Genomic DNA, 25,381 nt, shown 5'->3' on the forward strand with positions numbered 1-25,381 from the left:
ATTAGGCACCTGACCTGATTTAGAACAAAGGTCTTAAGTTTGTTGCCCGCGCAGTGATCTGGACGACGCCATCAACTTGCTGCAGTAAAGTAAGATTTCCCAATATATTTTATTTTTTTAATAGATTTATTTATTAAGTTATTTATTTTTGGCTTCGTTGGGTCTTCGTTGCTGCCCGCGGGCTTTCTCTAGTTGCAGCCAGCGGGGGCTGCTCTTCGTTGCGGTGCGCGGGCTTCTCATTGCGGTGGCCTCTCGTTGCGGAGCACGGGCTTTAGGCGCGCGGGCTCTAGGCGCGCAGGCTTCAGTAGCGGTGGCGCGTGGGCTCTAGAGCGCAGGCTAACTAGTTGTGGCACACAGGCTTAGTTGCTCCGCGGCATGTGGGATCTTCCTGGACCAGGGCTCGAACCCGTGTCCCCTTTATTGGCAGGCGAATTCTTAACCACTGTTCCACCAGGGAAACCCTCCCAGTATATTTTAAATGAAACTTTGGCCAGGGAAAAGGAGAGGTTTTCTTTTCAGATGTTAGTTTTGCACATTACCTTTTTTCAGGATTAAACTTAGCAGTTAGTTCAGGATAAGGATGGGTTTTCAACAAGTTTGAAACTCCGGTAGGTTTTTCAAAATAGCCAAAGGAGAGGATTTTACAGTGTCAAAGTGGACATTGTTTTCCTGGCTTATGAAGAAAGAGATCCTGAAAATGCTCTGTGTCTCTGCTAATCAAAAATTAACACTTTGAGGGAATTCCCTGGTGGTCCAGTGGTTAGGACTTGGTGCTTTCACTGCTGGGGCCGGGGTTCAATCCCTGGTGGCAGAAATAAGAGCACATAAGGCCTACGGCGCAAGGCCTACGGCGCGGCAAAAAAAAATTTAACACTTTTCATTCCAATATTTAGAGTAAGAAATCCATCATGTCTGGTTTTCACGTGGGATTTCTTGAAAGTTGCCTCATTTCACCATTTCAGCCCATGTTTGCACTCATTTTTCCAAACAAATCCGTTTTAATATAATAGTGCAGTTATGTCTAGTAGTAAGGCTTTGGTTCGAAAATCTAGTCCCAGAAAATAGGGAGGACAGCTCGGGGGAGGTTTTCATAGTGAGCAAAACGGCTGCCCTGTGCTTCAGCAGTTGTTTAGTAAGTTCTTCGGTGGGTGTCAAAGCCTCCTAGGGAAAAATTTGCAATGTGCCTTCACAGTCCCATGACCCAGAAGTCACCAATGCCAATAGTGTGAAATAGCAGCTTTTTAATACATCATGCTCGAGATTGGAGGAGGGTAAAGATTATTGGAGTTTCGACTCTTAACCATGTTTTAAGTAAAAACATATCACTCATGTAAGAAGAAAAATAAAAGCTGAAAATTCATTGCATCAGAGTAGGTCAGGCATTGTAAAAGCCCAGCTCTCCGTCAATCAGAGACCATCAGTGAAGTCGTAAGCTAGTCCCTGGAGTCAGTCAGCTCTTATAAAAACGCGCTGTTAGTCTAGCCCTCCGAGAAGCTGACTCCGAGAGAGTTCAACACGCACGGGATTTATTAGGGGAAATGCTGGTGCGAGAGAAAATGAGTAGGGAACTAGGTAAGGCTGGGAGAGCCAGCAGACCGCGACGGAAGTCCGCCTGCAAGGGAGGGAGCGAGGGACACTGGGCTGGGCGGTGTGGGCGCATCCTTCACGGCGCGGGAGGGTCCGCGAGGCCAGCGGGAGGAGCTCGATGTGTCCCAGAAGTGGGCCTGCCTTAGCGTTCGTGCCGCACTCAGGCATCGGCTGGGAAAGGCTGGGGGGGCGGGGGGGGGAGGTGGCCTCTGCACAAACTCACAGATGGGTTTCAGAGCACAGCGCCGGCCTCATGGTCAGTTACTGGGCACCTGTTCCGCAGAGCCGCAGGCCCCTGGCTTTGCGTGGGGATTTAGAACCACGAGGGCTTCTCTTGGACCCGCAATCAGCAGGCCTGGGTTTGAATTCATAGCCGTGAAACACTGGGCAAGCCACGTTATCTCTTTGAAGTCTGTGCACTGGTGACCAGGCCCTATGTCAACTCTTAAACACTTCCCTCATCCACCCCTGCTCCATCCCTGCTGTTTCTCCACCGTCTCTGCACCACTGCCGCCACCTCCGAAGGAAACCCCCTGCTCTCGCCTGCCCACTCCCTCCCCAGGTCTGTTCTCCACTCTGAGCTTTCTAGAATACACATCTGATCATGTCATGCTTTTGAAAGCTCATTGCCCATTGCCCACAGGAGTAACGAGCCCTCAGAAAGGAGAGCTTGCACAAAGGGTGGAGGCTTGAAATCCCGGTGAGTGCACATTGGGTACAGCAGAAAGCCAAGTTTGGCTGAAGAGAACAGAGATAAGTTCAAAAAGCAATGACTGGATCATGTGAGCCCTCCAGGCAAGACTAGCTAGCTACCTGTACTCTTTATCAGGCAGGTAATTGAGCAGACTGATTGTGGACGTTATTTTGTGCATGTGCTGTTTCAGTTAGTTCACTCAACATCCACCCAACTCACGCCCTCACCCCCACCTTTTTACTTTGTAAAGCCTGGAAAACAAACTCAGATTCTTAGCCTCCACTGCTAGAGCTGGCCAATAAAACAGGCTAGAATTTCTGAGGAAGGCTTACTGGTTGAATAGAAAGGTGAGGCCTCTGAAAGAGTTCAGGCTTTCCTTCTTTCTGCCTGGAATGCAGATACGATGTCTTGGGAGAAAGCAGCCATTTTGTGGTTGGTATGTGGTCAGAGGCACACACTAAGAACAGCAGGGTAAGAGAAGGGACTTGGTTCCTTGCAGACAGCCTCATTTAATCATCATTTGACTCTTCACGACCCCCAACCTCATCACTAGCCATTCCTCTCACCCTGAGATCTACAATCCAAGCACTGACCAAATATCTTCTGCACATCTTATTTCCCCTATGTCAGAATTTCTCAGTCCTCCCTTTTAAAAATTACTGATTGCGTCTGTTAAAGTGTTACTGATGAATGCTTAAACTTTAAAACAGGATCAGCAGCGTTGTTGGGTAGAATGTTCACGTAGCAAAAGAGTCAGGAGACCTGAGTTTGGTTCTGGCTCTGCCGTTGACCAGTTCTATGACCTTGAGCAGGTCAAATCAGTCCCCTCATCTGTAAAATGGGGGTATTGGACATGATCTGATTTTCCAACTCTTTTTTTTCAGTGACTCTCTGAGGCCAACTGTGAAATCTTCCCAAGGGACATGGAAAAAACACAGATGATTAATAGTGCAGACCCCAAGAAAAGTTTACAAGAGAGGAAGCAAGAAGCAGCCCCAAGTAGTAAGGACCCACCCAGTGCCATAGCAGTGTGTGCAGGGAGGGCCAGCGGGGAGGGTGGGTGGTAGTGAGGGGATGCTGCTGTATCAGCATCAGAGGCTGACTTCTCTGGGTACTGAAAAAACCTGAAGATACGTTAAAGTCCGATGTCTGTCTGTCACCAGTTATCACTTCAGTGGTTTTTGCTAAATGTTTTTCATATGCAAAGCTAGGTATTTAGAGTAATCATTCTTGGAGAATGATGGGAATATTCTCAAGTGGTAGCAGTATTTGTACAGAGGTGCTGTCGTCAGGTTCTTAAAGGAGTGCATTGAACCGTTCCTTCTAGACATTACTGCACAAGGCCATGTGCTACAGTGTAAGCCATTAAATACACATGTCTTTAGATTAAACCACAGGTTCCATTATGGGTCGACTTGATGGGAAGGTCATCGTCCTGACAGCAGCTGCTCAGGGGATTGGCCGGGCAGCTACCTTAGTAAGTTATTATCTTTTGTTGTTTGCTTACTAACTTTTGAGGTATTGAATTATGTGGCTGGGTTCCATGGGTATTTATTTCTGCTCTTTTTTTTTTTTCTTTAGTGCTTCTGTTGTCTTAAGTTACAAAAACAAAAGTGGCTACTCCTAACTCCAGGCAGATAAAGGAATGAATACCTCACATGTTTCTTATGTGACATCACTGATAACCTTTGACCTGAGAAACTTCTCTCTCTGCCTCAGTTCCTCTGCACCGTAATAAATTTACTGCAGGGACCCTACAGAAGTGCCTGGCTTTCTGAAATTATGTCAGTCCAGATACAGGACTCCAGAGTTATGAGACTATCAAGTTACCTTTGCCTTCTAATTTATATCAACTTCTCACACATGAAACCCCCCACCAGAGCTAATAATGCACTGTTATTAGGAGGAGAAGTGTTGATATAACCCATTTTTCTCTTACTATTTGGAGTTTACTCACCTGCTCAGAAATAGAATGCATGCTATCAAATCAAAAAATAATAGTATTTTGAGAGGTGTTTAATAACAGAATCCTATTTTTTTAAAAAAACGTTTAATTTGGTATTAAAGGGACAAAGTCAGCTGACAAGCACAATGTATGTCATGTTGTTCTAATGATAAAAATAGTAACAATGGGAAGGATGAGGTGAGACTAGATAGTTTGAAATTCCACCCATTTTATAGGGAAAACAACAGTGAAAATAAGATAAAAGAGAAAGGCTAAATGACTTTCAGTTCATGAGAGCAGTTTAACCATGTAAACAAAGGATGTATTTGTGCATTGTGTCTACCAGGCTTTTGCAAGAGAAGGTGCCAAAGTCATAGCCACAGATATCAATGAGTTCAAACTTCAGGAACTGGAAAAGTACCCAGGTAAGCAACTCCGCAGCTTGAATCTGGGATTCAGTCTACAAGGGATTATAAATCATTAGTACTTACATGTTGAAAGAAAATTCCTTAGCTGTTCAGCTCCACTGGCCTTCTTTTTAGAGCCTGATTCTCTGATATCAAATTTGTATTCTGTGAACCTAGAGACAAAAATCTGTACACTTAAATGTAAACAAAGTATTGAAGCTGTATACTTAAAATTTTTAATTTATCCAACATGTCAAAGGATTCAGTAGCTAATTACAAAATCATATGTGAACATTTAACAGTCGTTATGTTACCTTTTGATGACAACTGTGCCCCCCTCATCTGAGGGCAGCGCTGTCCAAGAGAAACATGATGTGAGCCATATGTATAATTTTAAATTATCTAGTAAAATTTACATTTAAACTTGACATTTAAAATGTTAAAAGAAACAGGCTAAAATTAAGTTTAAGAATATTGGTTTCAATATCATGACCAGAAACCCTAAAAGATTACCCAGATTATTTAGGTGTATATTACCCCTTACAGCACCACACTGAACCTAACTCCAACACCAGAGGACTTCAGTTTGAGTTACTCTGAAAGAAAGCAGAACCGCTGAAAGAAAGAGAACTTACCTGGAAGTCGACTATTCCAGCAAAATAAAACAGGTTCCATGATCAAACACAAATCAGTTCACTGACCTAGTTAACTGCATTAGACTTAAACTGAATTATAATTCCTATAAGTCAAAGTCAAACTGTTGGAATAGAAAAGCACAGAAGAAAAGAAGTCTTTCTGAAACTCAATTTCAGTCTTGTCTTTCTTTGTTTATAACCTTTTCTTTCTATATCCAAAAGAGAATAATAAACTATATATATTTTTATTTAAAGCATAAAAATAATGACTGCTGCTTTCATTAGAGAATGTTCAGGGGGTTTCTGTGCAGTATGTATCTCTCAGACTCCATGCCGGATCTCTCATGTCTGGCTTTCAAGTATTTCATCCCCTCTTCTGGCCTCTCGTTTCTTGTACTTGTAATTTTGTCCAGAAGTAAGTGATGGTACCCTTGGCCAACAGAGTCATTTCTAAAAAGTAATAGAATTAGCATAAAGGTAAAGTGCTCAAGTAGAAACAATCCCTTATCCACCGCCCCTGCCCTTCCCCTTCACACAGACAGAATTCAGCACTACTGTAGCACTGACTGAACCTCTAGGGGAAAGAATGGGCTAAAATAGCTCAGCTATTACTGCTGGCTTACTGAGAAGTATCTGTTGTAGATCATTCATACTTCACTGTGAAGTCTTTACTCAGAAAAGACCTGAATCATTCGTTTCAGAGAATAGAGAGAGAGAGGGAGAAAGAGACGTGTTACTGGGTGGTCAAAGTGGGGAGGACGTCAAGATTTTTACTGAGAGTCTTCAGACTGTGAAGACCCTACGAATGATCAACAGTCCTACAAGGCCCCACTGGACAGATATTACCGTCTTCACGCTTCGAAACAGCTGAATCTTCAAGGCTAACCATTCTTTATGAGTATAGGCAAATAGTGTCCTTTGTTTTATTTTTCAGGTGTTCAGACTCGGGTCCTTGATGTCACAAAGAAGAAACAAATTGATCAGTTCGCCAGTGACATTGAGAGACTTGATGTTCTCTTCAATGTTGCTGGGTAATTCGTAACTCTTTAATTTCACTGTCCTTACAGAAAGCTTTCTGCAACTTTCACTAAAAGAATTTTGATAATGTGGCAGAATTATTCACTGTGAACCATAATAGATTCCTTGGGGAATATGGCTGGATTTTGGACAGAATTTTTATTACAAGTAAGACAGCCATAGACATTGACATGGGCTTGGGGCCTAAAGGCCGTTAAGGTCACGCAAGGCAACCGGTACTAATGCTGTTGCTCTCCTCAGGGCTGGTAACAGGCTCATGCCAATGGACTTGTTGCTGGTGCTCTACCAGCACTTACAAAATAAGAAGAAAAACTGTTTTCCAGTCGAGTGCCTTTAAAAGGAAGTATGTATACACCAGAAGCCAAGTACTCAGTTTATTGAAATGAAGATGTTGCCAAGTTTTTGGCATATTCTAGTAAGTCTTTTATACCTCCCAAGCTCAGTGTTTCTTACTGGGACAATCAATCCCAGCAAAAGAAGCTTCATGTTGTACCTTTATACACGGCACAAAGAGAATGGCTTAATTAAACTTACTAGGGTGGGACCAAGCTTGCTGAACCATGCATGAATGATGAAAAGCTGGACCTGGGGCAGCTACATGTAGATACAGCGAGTGCTGGTACCCACTGTCCCTTCTCAAGCATGACAGTAGATGTGAGGAACCAGGAACTCAGTAGATACCTCCGATATCCCACTCTTCTTGTGTAGTGTTACATTTGTACTGCTGCATTGGTAGAAAAATTCTAGAGCCTTCTAATATATTTCTGTGGTTCTTCCCAATCATGATTCAGAGTAAAAAAAAAAAAAAAAAAGTCTCAGTTTATCCGTAGTTTATCATATGTTACAATGTTTGGAAATTAAAGTAACGATTGTGATGATCTAGTTTATAAATAACCTGCTCATTCCTCATATGAGAATATACCCAGAGCCATGAAAAAAACAACCAGCAAAGTTAGTTTTTGAGCATCTGTTAAATTTTCAGCAATGTAAGGGGAACAGAAATAGAGGATGTGGTTCTTGCTGTCATTCAGTTGAACTAGAAATACAGTGGTGCATAGGGATCACAACTGACAATATTTTATAATTAATTACATAATTTTTGTCTAGGGGACAGTGAAATCAGTTAGGACCCTAGTGTTTACAAAGCTTCCTTGAGGAAGTGTGACTTCAAAAAGAGTGAAGGTTATTTTAAAGGTTTTGTCTTGTTCTACGTTGTTTACTCAGTATGTTAGAACTGTACAGTAGGGGTATTACTTTGCTACCCTGAGATGTTGAGACACTTGTTTTCCTTGCAGTTTTGATTTCCCTTGAGAATGTTAAATCTGTACCACCTGAGGGCACTCTTGATCTTGAAATAGGAGTTAGGCCAAGCGCCCTGTTCTCATTTGTTTTTAATGGCAGCGATGTTTCCTGCACTGTAGGTACAGAGTTTCTTATGTTTGGTGGCTTCTAACTCCTGCCTTCTTTTAAAAGAAGGATTTTGTCTTCAAATAAATTTTTTTAGCTTATGTTGTTGGGATACTTCCTCACCTAAGGTACTAAGTGATACTGTGTTTGAATTGTTAATCTTGCTAAGGGAAAGGACAATGGTCTAAGCCAATAAATGACAATAAAAAGGATAAGGAAATGGAATAGAAATGTTTTTCAATGATCATCTTTTTCCCCGTGGTTTCATCACACTTCCAGTTTCGTCCATCATGGAACCATCCTGGACTGTGGGGAGAGAGACTGGGACTTCTCAATGAATCTCAACGTCCGCAGCATGTACCTGATGATCAAGGCCTTTCTTCCTAAAGTAAGGTGACCACCACCGCTAGGATGAGTACCACTGGATAAGTAGGTCTCCGTACTGGACATCCAGAGAGGATCCCTACTCTGAAGAGTGATAACAGCGAGCATAATGACTAACCTGTAGTGAACATTGATATCAAAGCATTTCATAGAAATTCACTCACTTAACTTTCCACTTCATTCATTCAAGGAATATTAAGCACCGTGTGGCAGGCAGCTCTCCAGGTGCAGAAAGCACATCAGAGAACTAAACAAAGTCCTCTCTGTAAGGGAGGTACTATTTTGAGGGGCGAGATACGATAATGTGTAATCAAATAAACTCTAACGTGTGTGGTGGTTGTAAGTACAGTGAACTTAAAAGAAGCTAGGTTAGGGGATTCCCTGGCAGTCCAGTGGTTAGGACTTAGCACTTTCACTGCGGTGGCCCAGGTTCAATCCCGTGGTTGGGAAACTAAGATCTCACAAGCCATGCAGCATGGCCAAAAAAAAAAAGCTAGGCTATCAGTGAGGTCTAGTGGGGGGGCCTCATTAATAAGGTGAAATTTTCATAGAGGTCCCGATGAAGTGAGCAAGCTGACCGTTCAGGTATCTGGGAAGAGGGTTCCAGGGATTGGAACAGCAAGGGGGCATGTGGGACCAGAGCAGTCGAACGAGGTAGGTACTATCACAGCCACTGTGCAGAAGGATGAAACCGGGAGGTTAGATAACTCGCCCAAGGTCATATAACTAGCAAGTGGTTAGAGCCAGGATTTGAACCCTTGAAGTTGGGCCCCTTCTTGAATGTCAGCATCTAGGCCCCCCATCTCAAGGTGGATGTACCCCATTGCTTTTCTGTACCCCGAGTATTCTCCTTGCACTCCTGCTTTTAGCTGAGCCACAGAGGTACCGGAGAGGTGAGAGACAGCGTGTGCTAAGGAGACAGTATTCCTCCTGAGTCTGCCACCCTTGAATTTGCCAGCCTGCACACAACTCCTGACTGATTTTCATTTTACTTTACAAACAAGCATTAAGTGCCTTTTGATGGAAAGCACCACACTAGGTTCTCTCGGGGAGGGGCGGGTATAAATGTGAAAAACATTGACTTCAAATGAGCTTATAAGCCAGTAGTAGCAGACAACACAGGCTCAGACAATGAAAGAGGTTGACTTTGTACAGAACTGGCTCAGTTCAAGGTTGTAAGTTGAACCCTAGTGAAATGCAGAAGAGCCGTGCTTCTCCTCCATTCCAGCTGGATTAGATGACTGACATACTGAATGCTGCCCAACCCAGGGCAGGAGAAGAGTTTTGTTTTGTTTTGTTTTTTGCGGTACGCGGACCTCTCACTGTTGTGGCCTCTCCCGTTGCGGAGCACAGGCTCCAGACGCGCAGGCTCAGCAGCCATGGCTCACGGGCCCAGCCGCTCCGCGGCATGTGGGATCTTCCTGGACCGGGGCACAAACCCGTGTCCCCTGCATCGGCAGGCGGACTCCCAACCCCTGCGCCACCAGGGCAGCTCAGGAGAAGAGTTTTTTGATGACAAGGCAGGGCAGATACTTTGCTCTGGACATTCGGCCTAACATCAAGAAGGATACAGACGAATGCTAAAAGGAAAATTAGAGAAATTGACTTAGTAACTAAAAGAAACTACATTTTTTTTAATCTGATTGTTTAGCCCCTAGAAGGAATCTTTGGGTTGGCTCATGGAATGTTGAACCAGCAAATTTTTTAAAAATATAAATTGCCTTTTTTTTTCCTTATTTGGAGTTCATGAGAAGCTGTTATTTGGAACTTAAATGTATTTTTTGAAGACTAATCCTTAGCATAGGGTATGAGGAAAAGCAGAGGCTGTGGTAAAAGAGGAAAGCTCAGGTCAAGTGAATAAGACTTACACATATATGAGACTCATTGTAGTACTGAATGCTTGACAAATATCGGGGAAGGACATAGGTGTGAGATACAGTGGAGCTGAAATTTAAGCTTGTTAAGTGTTAACTTTTAAAATATCAAACATTAACTTGCAAATTAGTGAGTTTGTCTATGATTTAAAGCATCTTAACAATTATCCATATGAGCCAATGAAACTCATCTGTAAGAAATCCTAAGAGTTATTAATGACTGGGATGGGGAGTCAGAATGAGTTGGTGCCACTTGTTAAAGTGACCTCAACCGACCTCACCTGGGATTCTGGAATCTGGCATTGGAAGACCTTAGGAACAACCTGAGCTCTGCCCCTAAGTTCACCACAGGACCTGGGAGATGGCACCTGTGCTCTCTCGGTGTCTATTTCTTCATTTAAAATGAGGGTGATAGATTACACAGTCCTTTCCAGCCCTAATTATGTTCATTAACCATGACGCACATATACCAGATAGAACTTTCCAGGGGAAGCCAGGATTTAGAGTCTAGGCAGATTTGAAAGGTCAGATGGTCAAAACATAGGAACACTTCTAGGAAATTTTTGTTCACGGATAAGCATATAGAAAACCATTCCAAGACTGGAAGAGCAGTCAGAAGGCAGAGAGCAAATTAAAAATACTGTGAAAAGAGGTCAGTGTAGAATCCAAGGTCCACCAGAAGAGAGGATCCATTACAACGAGGGTTCGGGGAGGCCTTGGATATTTGGATGTTCTCCTCCTTTGCTGTATCTTAGCAGAGTCTCTCGCACGTAGAGCTGCTTAGCAAACATTTGCTGGATGAAGAAATGAATCTAGGTTGTCAGTCCAGGTGGAGGTCAGGAATGGAATCACTGAAGACCCAAGAAGCCAAGGTCTGCCAGGTTTAGGAGCTGGGCTCTGGTCAGTGGGGGCAGAAGAGCTGCGTCACAGTAGGACTAGCTAGATGCAGCTAGAGGGAATCTTCAGAGCTCTTTGTAGCATCTGCCTGAGCTTCTGGGAGATCAATCCTAGACAGCATTACTACATCCAGGCACTTCACTTTATTGTTGTACCTGCCAGAGAGGGCTGTTGCATGCAGAGCCAGGAAGAGCATTCACACCATGACAGCAGGTGCTGAGCTGGTGTTAAGAAGGCAGCACAGAAGGACGCAAGAACTGGGCTCTAGAATCAGCGGCTAGACCTGGGCTGAGTGGACAGTCCAAGTGTTAGTGGGCAGCAGTAGCATCTCCCAGGTGACTGTTTTCTCAAGTTCTGCCTGAGGATTTTATTGCATTTCAGAAGATCAGAGACTGAACTTATTTAATAGCCCATCTTTATATATTAAATTGGGCTACATGTATTCCATATGTATTAAAAATGGATTGTATATATTATCAATTATACCTCAGTGAAACTGGGAAAATAAATTAATTTAAATGGGTTATGTTATTTGCTAAACTGGATAAGAAAGAATAATTTTAAGGCTTCGTTTTCAACACTATTCTATTTTACTAATTTTCCTGGTCTTTTTTTATGAGGACCCCATTTCATTATGATCCTCTTTATTATGCAGACAAACAAGTTGGGTTCAATATTTTCTTTCCCTGCCATCTTCTGGATTTCACTGGGTCACCTCAGCCTCTCCTTTTATCCTTTTAATCCATTCAACATAATACCTTAGGGTTGTTTTAGACTTTCTGCTCTTAGGTACCGATTAGTAGCTAAGTATCAAAACAGAAAGTAAGAATACTATAAGGAAAAATAGAATCTTGGCAAACTCATCCCTGGATCATCCAGTTATTCACCGTCTCCATTCCTACACCTCCTTGAAAGCTGCTGGATAAACTCACCCCAGCAGAAGTGACTTTTTTCTTTGACCCTTTACACTGCCTACTGAGACTCCTCAGTCTTAGAAGCTCGCTCTTTACTTGATTTTCATGACAGAGCACATCCTGGTTCTCCTTCCTCTGTTCTCCACCTCCCCCAGCACTTATTTTAACTCTTCACCACCTCCTCCTTGTTCTTTATGGTCATCCCTGCAGCCTCTGATTTCAGTAAGTTAGTGCCCACGAGGCAGGCATTCTCTCCAACTCTTGCTTCTTCCCCCCAAACATTGATGGGTGGATACCCATGCCCTCGCATATACCTATATCATCTTGAAAACATACATACATCTTTTAATTAAATACAAGTTCATCTGAAAACATTTTTTAATTCATAGCAGCTTTTTTCAGTGATATATTTGTTTAGGTCTGGGGCAGAGCTCAGCAATCTGCACTTTAACCTAGCACCTCAAGAGATTTTTTTGTTTTGTTTTGTTTTTTTGCGGTACGCGGCCCTCTCACTGTTGTGGCCTCTCCCGTTGAGGAGCACAGGCTCTGGACGCGCAGGCTCAACTGCCATGGCTCACGGGCCCAGCCGCTCCGCGGCATGTGGGATCTTCCCGGACCGGGGCACGAACCCGTGTCCCCTGCATCGGCAGGCAGACTCTCAACCACTGCGCCACCAGGGAAGCCCCAAGAGATTTTGATTCACTGAAACATATTGACTGGCTGCTGTGTACCCTGTCTAGGAGGACAGAACAGCCACAGACCCTCCTCTTAAGACTTTCACACTTTCTGTGTGGGATTCTGAAGGATGTATTCTTAGGAAACACTGCCCTAGACGGGGAGCAGCCCTCACTGCATGTAACCATGTACCAAGTCCTGCTCATGTACCTCGGCTGTCTCCACCTCTGTTACCCACAGACGTTTCTGCTCTCTACTTTCATTACTCCTTTCCTAAATCCCTGCATCAGCTTCCAGTGCTCTCCTCTACAAGATGCCAGAGTAATCTTTGTCATCTTCAAATCTGAACATGCCACTCCCCCTCTGCATTAAACCCCTCATTGTCTCCACCGCATTGCCTTCAGGGTAAAGCCAGAATTCCTAAATGTAGCCCCACTGGCCTCTGCAGCTTTATTCCTCCCACATTCTGCCTTCCAACCAGACCCATCCCTTCTTCCCACTTCCTTGGGAAGAAAATGCCCTTCTCTTTTATTTTTCTGATTAACGCTCTAGCTTTCAAAAAAATCAGACCTCCTCTGAGGGCCCTGCAGCCTGGTCCCTTCTTTCCACGTCCGCCCCCTCCCCAGTGACAGTCTTTCCTCTTGCTGGATGCAGGTTATATCAGCCACTTCAGTCAGACTGGCAGCTCTACAGGCAGGCAGAGACTGAGTCATTTCTCTTTGAATCTCCTCGACCTACCACTGTACCTGACCACAGTAGGTATTCAACCATATGTTGAATATGTGATGAATGGAGAAAGAGTTTTCCATCGGGAGCATACAGTAACATTAACATTCATTAGCCTTTCATTTAGCTCAGAGTTCCTTCTTGGTCTTGCTGATGCTTTTGTGCCACAGGAAGGCAGTAAACCCCTGGGAAATGTTCCTGCCAATGTGTACACAAGCCATCAATTCCCAGCAACGATTGGGTGGGACCATTAAGACTGCTTAACAGGGAGTTCCCTGGTGGTCCAGTGGTTGGGACTCCGTGATTTTACTGCCAAGGGCCCGGGTTCAATCCCTGGTCAAGGAACTAAGATCTCACAAGCTGCGTAGCATGGCCAAGAAAAGAAAAAAGAAAAGAAAATCCGTTAAAAAAAAAAAAAAGACTGCTTAACATGCTTAACAGTGCTTAATGTTAATAGCTAATATGACGGTCCTGCAAACCATAAGTAAATGCGCATCTTTTAAAGAGGTAGTATTTTTAGCCTGCAGAATAGCATCTTTTTTTGGTCTTTGTTTTGTTTTGGCAGATGCTTGCTCAGAAATCTGGCAACATTATCAACATGTCCTCTGTGGCATCGAGCATCAAAGGTAGGTGTGTCTTCCTCTGGGCATCATGACACACGTACTCACACACCTTCAAGAGCTAAGGGTTTGGGGAACAAGCATAGCAGAGATCATAAAACCCACACATAACTTCAAAACTGCTTTTTTTAAAATTGCTCTAAAGTTTCTTAAGTACCAGTCCTTTTGCCTCAGATGTGAACCAGTCATAAAGTTAAATATAAGTTGGTTTGCTTTGCTCTACCTTTTATTCCTTCTAAAGGATATGGAATTGAAGATCAAACGGGGAGAAGGAAACATTTATACATTTAATTAATCAAAAAAGATGTATTAGACACCCACTAGATGTCCCTGACCCCAAAGAATTCACAGTCTAAAAGGGGGAGAGAGGCAAATGCACGTCTTCTACAGTGTGATAGGATCATAATAGAGCGTTGTACAAAGTGCTGTTACAATAGCAGGGACATAACTCTGCCTGTGGATTGGGGGAGTGCTTCACAAAGACATTTGATCCAGCCCTAAATGAGAAGTCAAGTTGAAGGGCCAGGTTGCAGTGCAAAAGTGGAGATGACGGACAGTGTCACAGTCTGGCACAGATGGATTTCGAGTTGAAAATGAAGTAGTTACTGCTGAGATAACATTCCTTCTCTTAGCAAGGATGTACACAGTAAGCCTGCACAGGAGAGGAATGCAAAGAAATGCCTAAGCCTCTGGGTTTGTTTGGGTTGTGTTTTGTTTTGCTTTGCTTTACCCTAAATTTCTTTGTTCTACCAACTGTTAATGAAAAACTAAAGCCACTGCTGTCACTTAGGTGCAGCACCTCAACACCGAAGTCTCAACTGTATTGTGCCAGTAATGATATTATTTTCCCAGATTTAGAAACTAGCTCTATTAAAGGAGAAAATCTGATATCGATTTTTCGAAAGGGTGCAGGGACTTCCCTGGTGGTCCAATGGTTAAGACTTCGCCTTCCAATGCAGGGGGTGTGGGTTCGATCCCTGGTCGGGGAGCTCAGATCCCACGTACCTCGAGGCCAAACAACCAAAACACAAAACAGAAGCAATATTGTAACAAATTCAATGAAGACTTTTTTAAATGGTCCACATCAAAAAAAAAAAAATCTTAAAAATGGTGGAGTATGAGGAAGCATGACAATGGTCTCCTGCTTCCTAAAGTTGACTGTGTTTTTTTATTCCTTCAACGGTTGAACTTCCCTTCATTCTTAGGAGTTGTGAACAGGTGTGTGTACAGCACAACCAAGGCGGCTGTGATTGGTCTCACAAAGTCTGTTGCTGCAGACTTCATCCAGCAGGGTATCCGGTGCAACTGTGTGTGTCCAGGTGAGTTGGGCACTGTGGGACTATGAACTTGTCCTTTCTGACCTCCCGGCTGCCACTGTGAAAAATATCTATGTAAGCTTGTTTACCACATGTTGTATTGTCATTGGGAAAAGCTCCAAAGAAAAAAGAGTCCAGGCTTATTAAGGTAACAGCCCAGTGGTAAGTTGGGAAAGAGATCCTAAGTCATTAGGAATAACCCACAGATGTGTTAAAAGACAAAATTCAACCAAGTAATTTGAAGATCTAATTGGCTTTATTCAACGATTCATGAATCAAGTGGCATCCCATCTAGCAACTAGAAGGATGCTCCAGGGAGCCATATACAAAAATGGAAGGTTTTCATAGAAAGAAGGGTGGGGCAAGGAGGTCACTGGCAAAAGAAAAGAAAAGGTTATTCTGGGCTGGGACTGCTTTTTTAAAGGGGAGGGGATAGCACAGGTTTTATACTACAGGTTGCCTCTTCTTCCGCTAGGGGGATAGAGAGGGCCCACGGGGGCCCAATTACCTTATTGGTGCTAACCAGAAAATTCCAGACTGGTTGATTAAGATTACATTTCTGGTAAAGGTTGAAACTGCAATTAGGTTAGGCATTAAATGTAGGTTTTGTATCATGGGCTTTAGCACAAGTGACGCCATTTTGATTTAACAGATGCAAAAGTTTTAAATGCTGCTTGTGTGGATGGGGACAATTCCAAACCCTGTGGTTGAGAGACATAACTGACCAGGGCTTGGTGATTTGAAAGCAAGCCCAGGATGGCCTCGTCAGGGGAAAGTTGAAACGTAGACCATGCTCACAGGACAGCAGGAAGAAAGAGGAGCCTCCCAGACATAGGGAGCCACTGAGTCATGTCCATCACCTGGGGTGGCCCATAATCAAAACGGAGGGATTCATACCTTCCTTTATGCTGTAAAGAGGGGGTCAGCAAACTATGGCCTGCAGGCCAGATCCGGCCTACCACCTGTTTTGTAAACACAGTTTTATCGGAGTACATCCACACCCAGTTTGCTTTTATATTGGTTAAGTTTGCTTTCATGCTGCAGTCAGAGTTGAGTAGTTATAACAGACCAAATGGTTCTCAAAGCTAAAAATATTTCCTGTCTGGCTTTTGACCAAAAAGTATGCTGGCCCCTCATATAAAGGAAAGGAGAAAAGCAGAACTTATTATGAGTAGAAAGGACATTTATGTTTACACTATACTGTAGTCGATGAAGTGTGCAATAGCATTGTGTCTAAAAAAACAATGTACATACCTTAATTCAAAAACATTTTATTGCTAAAAAACGCTCACCATCATCTGAGCCTTCAGTGAGTCATAATCCTTTTGCAGTAGTACCATCAAAGATCACTGATCACAGATCCCCATAACAAATATAATAATAATGAAAAAGTTTGAAATATTGCAAGAATTACCAAACGTGACACAGAGACATGAAGTGAGCAAATAAATGCTGTTCGAAAAATGGTGCCTATAGACTTGCTCGAAGAAGCATTTCACAACCCTGAAATCTGTAAAAAATGTATTATCTGTGGAGCTCAGCAAGCCAAAGAGAGTAAAATGAGGTCTGCCTAAGAAGAATATCAACTTCCTCTCTGAAAAGAAATTCGATACTGCATGTCCAGAATCAAGGTTTCTCTTAGTAGTTCACAACTGGTATTGTGGCTTTGGGGAGGAGAAGCAATTCACAGTTAACTGTGGGACCTTTTAAAACCTGAGGGGCATGTCAGCATTTGGAGAAGGAGTTGATGGGGAACACTGTGTGTAGTTTGGAAAGTGCCACTGGAAATTCTGATGTAATTCATCATGGTCTCCCCTCAGGTTGAAACCCACTGACTTATGAAAGGGGGAGACTACTAAATAACCTTCAAGGGACAGAATTTCCATGATTGAGGTGTTCTGTTTAATTTTTCTTGGACTAGAACAGTAAACATAGGTAACACCAAGAAAGAGGAGGTTACAGGAGAGAGAGTTTCACCGGGTTTTAACATACACGTTGGTGATACTTGAGTCTAGCTCTTCTTGGTGCCATTTTCCCAGTGGAATAAATGGCAAAACGATTTGGAAAATGTGGTTGTTTCGAAGCTGGACTTTTCAGAAGATTGGAAAATATTTTCTCCCACCGTCTGGAACGAGGAACTAGCTGTGACTCACTGAGCCAGTCACAAAGAAAATGTGACAAGGAATAAGTGTGTCTGGGTTGGTGCTGATGATACAGTCACAACACTTCAACACCAGACTGGTGTGGACAGTGGCATGGTGTGTCAGTCTGTGCCAGGGACACAGCAGAGTCAGGTGACCGTGGAATGAAGTGCGAGGCATAGGCTTGCTACAGAGTTTTCGTGTAATACTCATTAATACCGGCCACATGCAAGAGTCGGTGAGCATTTGCCTCAGCAGGAGGGAGCTGTCAAGGATTTTGAGGAGGGCGTTAAGTGAATGCTTAAGGTGCCTTGAACACACTGCTGGTAGAATTGTGGACTTTAAGGAGGCTGTTGATGAGGCAAGTGAGGAAAATATCACCAGAAATTGGATACAAAGAGATTTTCCCTTTGTGGTTTAAGAAATTTCTTCAACACTCTTGCCTGCAGTAACTGTGGAGGGTAGAAGATGTTCCTGATGAACCAGGTGATGTAGCCAAGGCAGCTCCCACCCAGCCTGCTGAAAGTGTCACCTGCTTACAGTGAAATGTGAGAGCACAGAGACAAGCTAAGGAAAGGGCTGTTAAACAAAAAGGAGCCAGGATTTGCAGATTTCGAAGATTCCCAGTCTCTCCAGAGAAATGGCAAATAATAATAAAATTAAGAAATGGTTTCCGAGGCAGGGAGGATAATAAATTGGAAGGTTGGGACTGACATATACACACTACTATATATAAAATAGATAACTAATAAGGACCTACTGTATAGCACAGGGAACTCTACTCAATACTCTGGAATGGCCTATATGGGAAAAGAATCTAAAAAAGAGTAGATATATGTATATGTGTAAAGACTTACTTTGCTGTACACCTGAAACTAATACAACATTGTAAATCAACTATACCCCGATAAAATTTTTTTTTTAAAAAAGAAAGAAATGATTTCCAAGCAAACATCAAATCTATGGCACACCCAGGAGCATGGTCTAAGGATGGAACTGAAGAGTATGACTGTGAAATCACTTGCTATGAACTTAGAAAGATCATGTGGTCTCCGGGAGTACGGTCAGCAGAAGAAAGCCCTCTGAAGAGAATTTGCAGATCACAGAAGTTAACAGAAATGTATGGGAACTTGCTCTTTAAAGAATGTGAACTAAATGGGATTTAAAAATTTTTAGTCATTATCATTTTTCTTGTTTTTAAGTAAAATAAAGTTATATTTTTTGATGAGAAATATGAAACAATGGTTAAAACAGGAATTTAAAACCAACGAAAATAGGCAAGATAATGAGGAAAATTAAGAGCCACCTAAGTTATCAAGGACTGTGATGGGTGTGGAGTTGTCCCTGAGAATCCCCCCAGAGTGAACCTGACAGCAGAAAATGTTTTTGAGATCATTAGGTAGTCTGGGTCCTTATACTGATATAGTGCTTGTATGATTTTATCTATGATACATCTCAGGGTTGTTGCGAGGATTAACTGAGATAATACCTATAACAGTGCTTAAAATCCATAAAGTATCATATCAATGTGATGTGACTAAAGTATGTCCTGGGAATGCTGGGTGTCATTTTTTGCCTAATATACTTCACAAAAAAGTATAGTCTGTGTTTTTGAAAATCATAGAAATTTATTAAAGAATTTATAAGCCTATTAAATAAAAAGCAGGCAGGTAGAGGTGAAATTGTCACTCCAAGTCATGGAGAAGGCTTTCCCTGATCGTTGTATCATATGGAAAGGAAGTTTAAAATTTAATTATCAATTTCTTTTTCAGTCTAAGTAAGTAACCAAGCTGAATGCCCTCCTTTGATTTAGGAACGGTTGATACCCCATCTCTGCAGGAAAGAATACAAGCCAGACCAAATCCTGAAGAGGTATATCTGCTATTTTAAATGTGTTTAAATCCTCTGGTTAAAAAAAATAAAAATGCTCCTTCCTTACCTAGAGTAGACAAATCCATAGAGACAGAAAGTAGAAGGGTGGTTGCCAGGGGCTGGGGGAGAGGGAGTGGGGAGTTATTGTTTAATGGGTATAGAGTTTCCGTTTTTCGAGATGAAAAGAATTGTGGAGATTTGTTGCACAATAATATGAATGGACTTAACACGACTGAACTGTACACTTCAAATTGGTTAAGATGGTAAATTTTATATTATGTGCAAAAAATATGAAAATGCCCTCTTCTTTAATACTATCTTTCTGATCTGTCACAGTCTCTGTAGGTTTTAGTATAAAACAGATAGTTTGAGTAGATTGGGAGTCACCATAGTCCCGTTTGGTCCACAATTAAAGATATTGATATTCTCCCGTATCTTGTATCATGTATAATTAATCAAGGCAACAAGCCAGTGGTACCTTTGTAGATTCCTCTTGCCTTTGACCTTCTGAAGGTGTTGCAGGTGAGTTACTTCAGCTCACATCACTGATGTCCGGTATGGATTCTGGTTCCAGGCACTGAGCGATTTCCTAAAGAGACAGAAAACAGGAAGATTTGCAACTGCAGAAGAAATAGCCCTGCTCTGCGTGTACCTGGCCTCTGATGAAGTAAGCACTGTTCTTCCCAGGGGGTTCATTATCCTCAATCACATTTGGCCACAATTTGCTCATCAAAATAGTATGATTTAGGGAGTGATGGCATGTAGGTTCTAAGATGCTGCTTTTACAAGATAGGAATAAGTTCTGATTTAATTTGCTCATAGAAAGGCCACTTTGATCTGAGCCACCAACTCTTCCTCATTCAACTTTACATGTCACTGAATCTGATAGCAAATGAAGTGGTGGAGGATTGAAAAAAATTAAATTGCTCAATTTTATAATTACTTTCAAAAATTACAATTTGGGAAACCATTTGTAAATTTGATTTGTAAATCAAACCAGTGAACCTCCAAAATTATGAGAGCTTGAGGTGAAATGGGGAAAGGGTTAACCAGATTTGCGTCCAGGAGACACAGAATCAGCATCTGGTGTTTTCAGTTTTACTGGTGACTTGTTTAGAACAATGCCAATACCTCTTCTTTTTCCCTATGAATCTTTACTTATTTATCATCAGGTATGGAAATTCCTAATTCTGTCTCTTTCCACTTTGCACCTATTTAGTAATCAGTTTTTTCCTTAATGGCTACTGTATATTTTTTAATGGCAAACAGCTGTGAAAGCAGAAACTTTCATAAGAGATATTTCTTATAAGGTATAAAGTACAAGGGCATCCCCTCTGTTTTTGTTTGTTTGTTTGTTTTTGTGGTACGCAGGCCTCTCACTGCTGTGGCCTCTCCCGTTGAGGAGCACAGGCTCCGGACGCGCAGGCTCAGCGGCCATGGCTCACGGGCCCAGCCGCTCCATGGCATGTGGGATCTTCCCGGACCGGAGCACGAACTGGTGTCCCCTGCATCGGCAGGTGGACTCCCAACCACTGCGCCACCAGGGAAGCCCTAAAAATATTTTAACTTAAACATGGATAATAGACTCAAATTTGTGTTCCTAGTTTTAAATTCACCTAAAGCCTGAGGCAATGGAAGAGGCTGGAAGGAAAGACGTCATAACAGGAGTACAGAGTGTTTTAAAGTTCAATATATATTGTATAGCACAGGGAACTCTACTCAATACTCTGTAATGGCCTATATGGGAAAAGAATCTAAAAAAGAGTGGATATAGGTATATGTATAACTGATTCACTTTGCTGTACACCTGAAACTAACACAACATTGTAAATCAACTATACTCCAATAAAAATTTAAAAAAAATAAAATTCAATATATGAAGACTGATCATATAAAGTAGATAAACTAGGGGGTTATTAGACACTCTACCAAGAAATACCCCCAGTTTCTCCAAGTTTTTTTAAAAGGCAAGCTTTCTATTTTACATATGGACTCTTCTAGATCTTCCTAAAAGGACAAAGGTCCTTTTGTTGCACATTTCAAGCCAGAACATTCCCAAATATTTGGTAACCTAAGCTCTGGCTAAACCAGGGCAATTTAGCTTATCAGCAGTACCCACAAATCAAATGAGCTCTTGTGAAGATACAGATTCAAAGAAATCAGAAAGGTTAATGTACTCAGTCATTCATAATCTGCCTAGTCATTTCCTCTGCTATGAACAACTGTTGTTAATAGTTCTGAGAAGTAGTAACTGCACTGTCACTAAAACATTTCAACCTCTGTATCTGTCACATTCACCACCACCTGGTGTGTACCAAGTTACACTGAAGAGGGGCTAACTGATCAGTAACACACCTCCTCACTCCTGCCTACTCCCCTTTCCTTTTCTCTTCTCTCTTCCAGTTAGTTCCCTGGTCGTGTACTATTCACAGACATAAGACAGAGGGGGGTGCTCCCCTGGTGGTACAGTGGTTGAGAGTCCGCCTGCTGATGCAGGGGACACGGGTTCGTACCCCGGTCTGGGAAGATCCCACATGCCGCGGAGCGGCTGGGCCCGTGAGCCATGGCCGCTGAGCCTGCGCGTCCGGAGCCTGTGTCCCGCAACACGAGAGGCCACAACAGTGAGAGGTCTGCGTACCGCAAAAAACAAAACAAAACAAAACAAAAACATTTTTAAACCTCTACCACAAGAATCACTTCAACTTTAATTCTTTGGAAAATGAAAAATTCTATGGGGAAAAAATCAGTAATTTTTAAACTCCTTTAGTTTTGTACAGATTTGGATGTCTGAAACTAGTATAGAATTTTTTGGGGGTTAATAGATTATAATAATTATTACTCATATAAATTTTAAAAAGACATTTAGTGTGCTTCAGTACCTGGAATTACCCATGTATATTGATTAACTAAATATACATCTTTTTTTAAAAATTCTGTTTGGTAATTGACATTACTACTTTGTTACTGACACACTTGATTATATTCAAAGGTTTATTAGTGGCATAAAACTCAGAATACTTCTGAGATTCAAAATGAAAATGTACTGTTTTAGCCTATACTTTATCCTAATTCGGGTAATGGCTCTATATCACAAAATTTCCTAATTTTCTGACTCTGAGTCCAGACACTCTTAGAATGATGTGACATGTGCTCAAACACCAGCCAGAGGCCAGTCAGATCCAGATCACAAGAACACTCAGCAGTTTTAAATCATCTGAAATTTAATTCAGATTTTCCTAATTTCTATTTGTTAAAAGTGTGGTTTCCTGGTACTATGAGGATAAACTGTTTAGCTATCTCAGTCAGGAAAATTGAAGAAACACAACCTGGTTAATTGTTCTATCTCCTTGTGTTTATCCCTGCAGTCTGCCTATGTAACAGGTAATCCTATTATCATTGATGGAGGCTGGAGCTTGTGATTTCAGGATCTCCTTGCTGGGAAGGCAGGCCGTTCCTGTCTACAGTGAACCTGCTTATGAAGAAAACTCACCCATCCTCTCTTTCCTATTAATGGCATATTAATGAAAATAAGACCTTTTTGATAATGTCATTGTTCACAAGAGTCTGATTCTTTAAATATATTCATCTCTTTCTAATCTCTTCTGAAATCATTGTAGATAGGTGAGATAATGAACTCACTGCAAAAAGAACATTTTAAGAATAAACCTCAGTTTCTAAGTATATAAAATTAAAATGTGAATATGAAGAAAAAAGGAAGTTTCTTTTTTAAGAAGAAAGCTATTCATTTCTATTTTACTTCTGTTTTGCGTATTCAAATATTTTTGTACGATTCTGCATTGGTCTGTATGTGGGTACTAATTTTAAAATTTTACACAGTCATAAATGAACACCAAAGGTATAAAGGAGTTTGGCTTCAGTAACTTACACTTAAAGGAGTTTAGGTTCAGGACTATATATCGTTGATCTGTTATGTAAAAGAAAAATAATCATCAGATGTTTATCCTTAATGGATGTCATCACTTATAAGTAAATACTTTTTTTTTTAGTCTAACTAAAAAGTCTTTATTAAAATAAGCAGTATTTGACATGGACATAAGAAACATATAGTTAACTACCTTACAGTATTGTCAGTTTGAAGAATATTTTTTAGATTAAGTATAGATTTCCTCACCAAATTCTGAGATAACAGACAAGAGAACATGAAACTTAGAAATAGTCTCTGGATGAAGAAACAGAAATAAATCATGTAACAGGAAACAAATAAAATTAAAGAAAATAAAAGTTTCAATAAGAAATTAAATTCATGGAAAGTAATTCCATAACAGATTACTAGGGAGAAGTTTTTTCTTGTTCTTTTAGTTTCAGGGTTTTATGTTTGTGTTTTATTTGTTGTTAACCTCAAAAGACCAAATGATATGATGCACATGTAGATACTCAGTAAATGAACAGTTAATCTTTCATCTCAGAACTGTAATATTAAAAAGGAAAATTTTGAAACGGACAATGAAAGTTTAAAATTTTATGTATGAGGAAGAACATGCTGTTGATGAAGATAAGTTAAAACCGACAGCAAAAAATAAAACAAAATAAAATAAAATCTGACAACAAAGGATATTTTGACTAACATTCCTGAAGAGTCCATTGATTGTAAGATTTGCTTTAGGGTTCTGGACCAGGTATTCCACTACTGGACCACATGTAGCTTGGTTGGTTACCTAGAACCTAAGTCATCCAATTTCTCTTCCATTTTAGTTTTTTGCTTTGTAAAATTAAGGAGTTGGGCCAAATGACTTGGGTTTCTTTTGATGTATCATTATCAAAATGCTGTAACTTCTTATCAAGTGAAGTAATGGAACACTGAAGCTTTTAAGCTTTTATGAAGTACTTCATGCTCTGAGCCATTATACATGTATATGTAAGCTATTTAAAAATGAATTATAAATAAACACATGATGGGACTTCCCTGGTGGTCCAGTGGCTGAGACTCGGCGTTCCCAATGCAGTGGGCCCAGGTTTGATTCCTGGTCAGGGAACTAGATCCTGCGTGCCGCAACCAAAGATCCCACGTGTCACAAGGAAGATGGAAGATCTCTCATGCCAGCAACCAAGACCCGGCGCAGCCAAGTAAATAAATAAACACATGATGAATACTGCAAAATGGACTCTAAATATTAACAAATGCTCCCTCAGAGTTAGTTCTCCCAGAGATAACTATAAACTATAAAACATTATAAACAGTAAAAACTAGCCAAAAAGTTCAATGTTCTCCAAAGTCATGTTGATCAAATCATGTGATGTATCAGTGATCATATGACTGAAAGAAATGGAAAAATATATTTGATTTCTGTTATAAGAGGAAGCTGGATGTCACTAGAAACTTTGGCGAGCTTTAGGAGAGGAAGAGTTCTGTTTAGGAAAATCATCATTTTGGATGCTCTGAAGAAGCTTAATAGGTGGAACCTAGGTTCATCCATTCTCTCCATAAGGGAGGACCTAAGAGAGAAGAATGAGTGGTTTCTGCCTGGTGGAGACATTTACGTGACATTGTACCTCTTGCCTGCAAAACGGCGATTAAAATTGGCACTTGCTTAAAGGAGTGAAAAACAGGTAAGAAAATTTTTATTTCTGTAGGAAATGAAAATTACCCCGAAAGGGGCACACGCGCATATACACACACTTAGTTGAAAGGGGAGGGGGAGGGAAATATAGAGGAAAGGAAGACACAGAAATGGAAGGCAGAATTAAATGAATGCTGATGGAAAAGAAGTCATAAACGCAAGAAGGGCAAGTGTTAAGCGATAAAACGGAGAACAAGTCTTTTATCCCACTTAATTGGTCACCTAAAGAGAGGTCTTCCCGCCCCACCTGAGAAGACACTTCTAAAAAGCACAACTATAAAGGTGGAGTGAACATCCAGAATGTAGAAGGGAACGATAAAGCCAGCAATTTGCTGCCCGGGCCGCACTCCTGGCTCCGCAAGAGGCAGTGCTGCGCGTCCTCGCCCAGGAGCTCGTCGTCGCCGGCCGAGACGGCGCCAGGGTCGGCGCGCGCTGGGCAACCATCCCTGTAGCTTCCCGGGGAGACACGCTCGTTCGGTCCCCAGGGGCCGGCGAGGCCGCCCACCGCGCGGCGCCGCCCCGAGGTCCCGGGAAGTGGACCCGCGGTTCTCCGGACCCCCAGTCAAGCCGCGCGCCCGCCCCCTGAGGCCCCAGACTCGCGGAGAGCGCGTGAGGTGGCCGCTAGTGGGTCCCGACCCGCCCGGCCTCCCTGAGAGGTCCACCCAGCCCG

The 25,381-nt window shown here is 41.9% G+C and overlaps 1 protein-coding gene across 4 annotated transcripts; it reads left to right on the top strand.

Annotated features, from left to right (window-relative positions):
* Positions 1–24,026, top strand: BDH2 (3-hydroxybutyrate dehydrogenase 2). 4 transcript variants are annotated; one of them, XM_032633511.1, is made up of 11 exons: positions 1–89; positions 3,166–3,283; positions 3,667–3,758; positions 4,546–4,651; positions 6,203–6,299; positions 7,993–8,101; positions 13,749–13,809; positions 15,009–15,122; positions 19,074–19,132; positions 19,707–19,799; positions 22,498–24,025. In XM_032633511.1, exons 3-11 carry the CDS (start codon positions 3,687–3,689, stop codon positions 22,549–22,551), a joined length of 765 nt encoding a protein of 254 aa, XP_032489402.1. In that variant the 5' UTR covers positions 1–89; positions 3,166–3,283; positions 3,667–3,686; the 3' UTR covers positions 22,552–24,025. The 4 variants fall into 4 exon arrangements, with proteins under 4 accessions (XP_032489402.1, XP_032489404.1, XP_032489403.1 ...); XM_032633513.1 differs by having other exon boundaries at positions 4,573–4,651; positions 22,498–22,815; XM_032633512.1 differs by lacking the exon at positions 3,166–3,283 and having other exon boundaries at positions 20–89; positions 22,498–24,026.
* Positions 24,027–25,381: the final 1,355 nt, after the last annotated feature.

Source organism: Phocoena sinus, chromosome 5 (genome assembly GCF_008692025.1).
Source record: "Phocoena sinus isolate mPhoSin1 chromosome 5, mPhoSin1.pri, whole genome shotgun sequence".
Classification (NCBI taxonomy): Eukaryota; Metazoa; Chordata; class Mammalia; order Artiodactyla; family Phocoenidae; genus Phocoena; species Phocoena sinus.